The sequence below is a fragment of the Gossypium raimondii genome, chromosome 11, assembly GCF_025698545.1.
Source record: "Gossypium raimondii isolate GPD5lz chromosome 11, ASM2569854v1, whole genome shotgun sequence".
In the NCBI taxonomy this organism is placed as follows: Eukaryota; Viridiplantae; Streptophyta; class Magnoliopsida; order Malvales; family Malvaceae; genus Gossypium; species Gossypium raimondii.
Window position 1 is genome coordinate 52798222 of NC_068575.1, and position 6000 is coordinate 52804221.

Here is a 6000-nt window from a genome sequence, read left to right on the forward strand (position 1 = left end):
TTCTAGGTTGCTTATTTAATTTTTCAATACAATATACATTTAAAATTTTTATTTATTCATTAATTTTATAATATTTGAACTTATATGTTGAATTTCTATTATGATTCAAGTAATGGTTTTTTGTTGTTGTGGTACATATTTACATTTTAAGAGAAATAATTGATTACATTCAAAATTAAAATTTTAATTATGTTTTTAATATATCTTAAGTTTTCCATAAAACATATTTTAGAATAATATAAAAAATTTAATAATAATAGTGTGCAACCCAATTTATAAGTAATTTTTAAAAAGCTTTTAGAAGGATAAATATCAAAACTATACATAAACTTTAATTCAATGTGCAATCTCATACATGAATTTTGATTTTGTGTGATTTTATACATGAAATTTTGATTTGATTCAGTTTTAAAAATCACTAACAACATTGCTGAATTAGCATCAATTTAAAACGGAAATTATATAAAAATAATTATATTAATTCAATAAATAAATAAATATATGATTTCATTTCTTTATTAAATCGATGCTTAAATTTTTAATAAAATAAAATATTTTAATTAAATAGTTTTAAATTTATATTAGAAATAGTATTTTAAATACAAATTATGAAAAGTATTTTATTTTAAAAATATTTTAATAAAAAATTTAGGAATTTTTTTATTACTAAATATTAGAAAGCATTTTTTGCATTAAAATTTATTAATTATAGGTTTTTAAAAAGAATATGAAAGTAGCGATGAATTTTGGTAACGAGTCAGCCTTTAAAGTTGAAATAAGTGCGATGTTGGAAGGATTATTCTTAGCTTGGGATAAAGGATTTCGGAAAGTTGAAGTTAAGTGTGATAATGCTTTGTTGGTTGAATTACTTTTGTTTGGTGGAGGAGCTAGTAGTAGTTTAGTGGAACTACGGATGTTACATCAAGTTTTGCATCGGAATGAGAGATTCGTATCTGACATATCCCGAGAACTCTTAATGGTGTTGCTGATTACATGACTAAATGTGCTAATATAGGTAGTTCTTTGATACGTTCATTTAGATCCCCATCAGCTTTGGTCATGAACTTGTTGGAAAGAGATCGCAGCATACCTATTTTTTGTTGATTAAGATTTTATCTAATGTAATCGCTTAATGCTGTCATTTTCTAAAAATAAAAAATAAAAATGAAAGTATATTGTTAAAAAATGTCTTTTTAATTTTTTTTTAAAAAGCAGATTTTCAACTGTTTTAAAATTTTATTTTACATTAAAAGTTTGTTATCAATATTTAATAATTAGTCCTTTTACTATTTTAAATTATTTAAAATTTAGTCTCACTACAAATTTATATTAGATTATTTTTTTATAAATTTATTCAGAGAATTAATTAAATATAATATAGTAAGGGCAATTTACCAAAAAAAGCTGTTTTTTTCAAAATTTACCGAAATGGGCTGATTTTTTGATTATTTACCGGTAAATTTTGAATGTAGATTGCCCAATTGGATGTAGATTGCCATCCACTAGAACTTGATGTTGTTCCCCAGTACGTATTTTCAGCATCAAACGTCGAGCCACCGACGTACATGTCTCATCCACCGACAGAGTGTTTTGCGGGGGATGTGCATTCGACACCGCTTCTAGAACATGGGTCATTCAGTATTTTGTAACCCGCTAACCGAGTGTCGGCCGAGGTCGTGTATACATCTCGAACACCGACGAAGTACATCAGTTGGCGACGTAAATTGTACATATAACTCAATATAAGTTGCTCCGCTAGCAATATGAGTCTGCACCATTGCCTCCAAGCTACGAGCACCTTTTATGTCGAACGAGTCATATGTCACCGGATCAACACAAGAACAAAATCGATACATGATTGACAGAACTTTCATTGGCGTCGTTCCGAAGATTTTACGCCTAATTCTTTTACGAAGTTCTATCAAATTTATGTTCTGGTTAAATGACAGTCGCACCGTATTCTTCGACAAAAAAACAACACCATTCTCGGTGTGGCAAACCTCACCATCGTAGTAAATAACAGCACTAATACGTTCACTCATTCTGAAACTCTAACTTTATTAGCCTCTCTAAATTGTTTCTGCTATGACTTATGCATTCTAAGAACATTTTCTGCCTCATTTATAGCCTCATTAAACTTGTTATCAGTAGCAAAATCGCGTCCACGAGGCGATTTCACAATTCTTCTCAAATAGCATCCCGGTAGAAGCGATTTTATACTATTTGCTCAAAAACGTTAAAAAAAATTATTTCTTACATGACCTACTGTAGCAAAATCACGTCCACGAGGGCGCGATTTCACAATTTCTTCTCAAATAGCATCCTGGTAGAGGCGATTTTATACTATTTGCTCAGAAACATCAAAAAAATATTTCTTACATGACCTACTGTAGCAAAATCGCATCCACGAGGGCGCGATTTCACAATTTCTTCTCAAATAGCATCCTGGTAGAAGCGATTTTATACTATTTGACCAGAAACGTCAACTCGAAATAATTTATTCCGGGACCTAAAAACCCTAAAAAGCCTGAACCCTAAACCCTAAAAGCCAAAAAAACCAAACGTGAAAAAAAAACGTCAAAATCGCGTCCCCAGGAACGCGCTATGTGGCAAGACATCGCGTCCACGTCAGAGCGACCTGCTGACGTGGAAGGAAATCGCGACGTGGATGCGATGTCCTGACACATACCCTGACATCGCGCTGACGTGGACGCGATTTCCCGGAAAATGGCCCATTCCGGTAAATAATCACAAAATCGGCCCATTTCGGTAAATTTTGAAAAAAGACGGCTTTTTTTGGTAATTTGCCCATATAGTAATTGATTTTAACAGTAAAAGTCTAATAATTATTTTTTAATTAAAGTCAAATTAATTATATTTTTAATTATATTTATTAATTATCTGGATGCATGTCCTTTAAAATTTGACGTTTTCTAAATTTTTAAGAAAAATTTTTACTTTTAAATATTGTTGCAATTTTAATTATATACATTTAAAATTTTAACAAAAAAATTATATATTTAAAGGCTAATATTAGTTTGCCCCCTAAACTTGTTCAAAAGTGCCTAGTTGATACTTGAACTTTTTTTTTATCTAGTTGGTATCTAAACTTGTATTCCATCACCCAGTTTGATACCTCCGCATTAACATTGTTAGTTTGTGCTGACGTGACACTAATGGCCAATTCTATAATGACGTGGCAACCTCTCAATATGACATGCGGTAGATATAAATTAAAAAAATTAAAAATATTTTAAAAGTATAAATTAAAGTAAAAAAGTATAATTTTTTGGACAAATTCAAGTACTAACTAGATATTTTTAGACAATTTCAGGGGCAAACTACGTGTTAATCCTTTAATATGAATCACAAAATATAAGTTAAGGTTATAAAATTGAAGTACCAAGTACATACTAGTGACACCAAAAGTTAGGCATCCTAGGTTTTAAAATTTTAATTCTAATAAGTAGAAATAACTGAAGATAATTACTTCATATGATTGAAATCATGTATTTTGTTAAAAATTATTATACTCTTTTGAAACTTATATTTTAATTTGAGATATTGAATTATTTTATTTTTTAGAAAATTTATTTTATATTTACAATTTCGAAACAGTTTATACTTTTTAAAATGTTTTTAAAATATAAATTTTGAATTTTACATAATTTTATTTATTTTTAAAGAAAAGGGCCTGATCCAAAAAATATAAATATGTTAAAAGCTAAAAATATTGTTTTTTCTTTTATAATTGCAAAATTAGACGAAGAATCAAATTTTTAAAATTAAAAAAAACATAGATTTAATATCTCATATCTAAACCTTTTATCCACTACACTTTTTTTTGTCAATATGTCGTATACTTTAAAAGGATATTCTATGTATTTTAATCCATAAGATTTTTTTCAGTTATCTTTCCGAAAGTTAAATCCAAATAATAGAAAAAAGCCTACAAAAGATTGCCCCTATTAAGTTTGGTACATTTGTAATTATGCTTCATTCAAGAATGCTTTGGACTTTGGAGCTTTTGGTATCCAACTAGAAGTCTAGAACAGGCTTTGCGTCATTTGGGATTTGGATGCTTGTAGTGTGATCGTAAGATCTTACGAAGCTTAGACCTCTTCTTCTATTCGGGCGACGTCATGGCGGTTCACAGGGTTCGGATTCAAAAATAAAACTGATTTTTTATCTTTATAAAATTTTAATGTTTAATTTTTAAAAATAACAAAATTTTAATTTAATTTTTTAAAAAAATATAAATATATAAAAAACTTTCTTTGAAAACATACCATTTAATTTCAATCTAAATATTTTTCTACCCCATATATCTCACATTAATTCCCTTCCAGCTCCAACCATTTTTCTTACACTTTTTTTTCTATAAAAGGCAACGGTGTGTTCGGTCATGCATGTTCACCCCATTCCTCCATCGATGGCTATTCGCACTCGCTTCTCTGCCTTCCTGCTTCTGCTTCTCCCATTGGAATTCATTGCTGTTATGGGGGTTACACCTCCTCTTCCTCTTCCTGAGTGCAGACCCATTCTGGCTGTCGATAGAGACCTAGTCCAATTCGCTTTAAACTTGGAATTCTTGGAAGCAGAATTTTTTCTGCACGGTGCACTTGGTATGGGGCTTGATGTCTTGGCACCTTCTTTGGCCCAAGGCGGTCCTCCTCCAGTTGGTGGAAGGAAGGCCAATCTGGATCCCATCATCCGTAGAATTATAGAGGAATTTGCTTATCAGGAAATTGGACATCTCAGGTTCCCCTTCACCTATACATCCCATATTTGCATGAGACTAACAAATGGAATTAATTATTCAAACATTAATTAATCAATGACGAAATCTTGTTACTTGTATATGTGTATGAAGTAGTGCTGTAAAACATTTAACTTGCAGGGCGATCACAGAGTCTGTAGGAGGAGTGCCGAGGCCTCGACTCAATATAAGTGCCGAGGCTTTTGCCGCATTTTTTAATCGAGCAATGAATACCACATTATCTCCTCCATTCAATCCGTACGCCAATTCCCTCAACTATCTCTTGGCGTCCTACGTTATACCTTATGTAGGACTCGTAGGTTACGTTGGCACTATCCCTAACCTTGTCGGACGCACCAACTGAGAAGTAAGAACATTAACTTCTTTGTCCAAAAGCTATGTATATTCTTCCTTAATTTCTGTATTTATGGTATATTACTTTGTGGTTTAGCTGGCTGCTTCACTGCTGGGGGTGGAGTCTGGACAAGACGCAGTGATACGGACATTACTGTACCTGAGGGCAAATGAGAAAGTGAAGCCATATGGAGTAACCGTGGCAGGTTTTACCGATCGTATCTCGGAAATAAGGAACAGGCTTGGCAGATGTGGGATGAAAGATGAAGGCTTGAAGGTACCAAAGCAACTTGGTGCAGAGAACCGAACTACCAGTAACATCCTATCGGCGGATGCTGATTCCCTTTCGTATTCACGGACGCAGCCAGAAATTTTGGGGATAGTATATGGAACTGGCGACGAGAGTAGGCCTGGTGGATTTCTGCCTGATGGTGGAGCTGGGAGAATCGCCATGCGATTCCTCGCTACTTGAAACTAAGCGATCGCGTATATATAAAATAGGGGTCATATATAATAACCACTTGTTAGTCACGTGAAACTCCCATGATGTTGTTAATTTATACTGAAGCTTTACAAAAATTAATGGGCTACATCTTATAATTTTATTTTTCACTTACATTTGTAACAATTTACTATTAATATAATAATACTAAATCTTAAATCCAATCCCTAATATTAACCTTAACTCGTCAATTTAAACTTTTTAAAAACTTTTCAACTTTAAAACATTATTCTTAAATCATGGGCGAAGGCAAAATAATTTTTAGGGATCGAAATTAAATTTTAATTTTATTATAGTAAAATGTAATTTCATCATTTGAATAGTCTATATCTTTATAATTTTTAAAAGATTAAATCAAATTTTTATCATTTTTAAGGGAGACAAA

The 6000-nt window shown here is 31.6% G+C and overlaps 1 protein-coding gene across 1 annotated transcript; it reads left to right on the top strand.

Annotated features, from left to right (window-relative positions):
• Window positions 1–4311: 4311 nt before the first annotated feature.
• Window positions 4312–5779, top strand: LOC105803030 (ferritin-like catalase Nec2). Its single transcript, XM_052623457.1, has 3 exons — window positions 4312–4761; window positions 4901–5126; window positions 5211–5779. The coding sequence occupies exons 1-2, from the start codon at window positions 4406–4408 to the stop codon at window positions 5121–5123; spliced, it is 579 nt and encodes a 192-aa protein (XP_052479417.1). The 5' UTR covers window positions 4312–4405; the 3' UTR covers window positions 5124–5126; window positions 5211–5779.
• Window positions 5780–6000: the final 221 nt, after the last annotated feature.

Coding starts and splice junctions, on each gene's coding strand:
- LOC105803030 (XM_052623457.1), top strand. CDS start 4,406: ATGCATGTTCACCCCATTCCTCCATCGATGGCTATTCGCACTCGCTTC. Junction 4,762..4,900: donor CAGGAAATTGGACATCTCAG/GTTCCCCTTCAC, acceptor TTTAACTTGCAG/GGCGATCACAGAGTCTGTAG.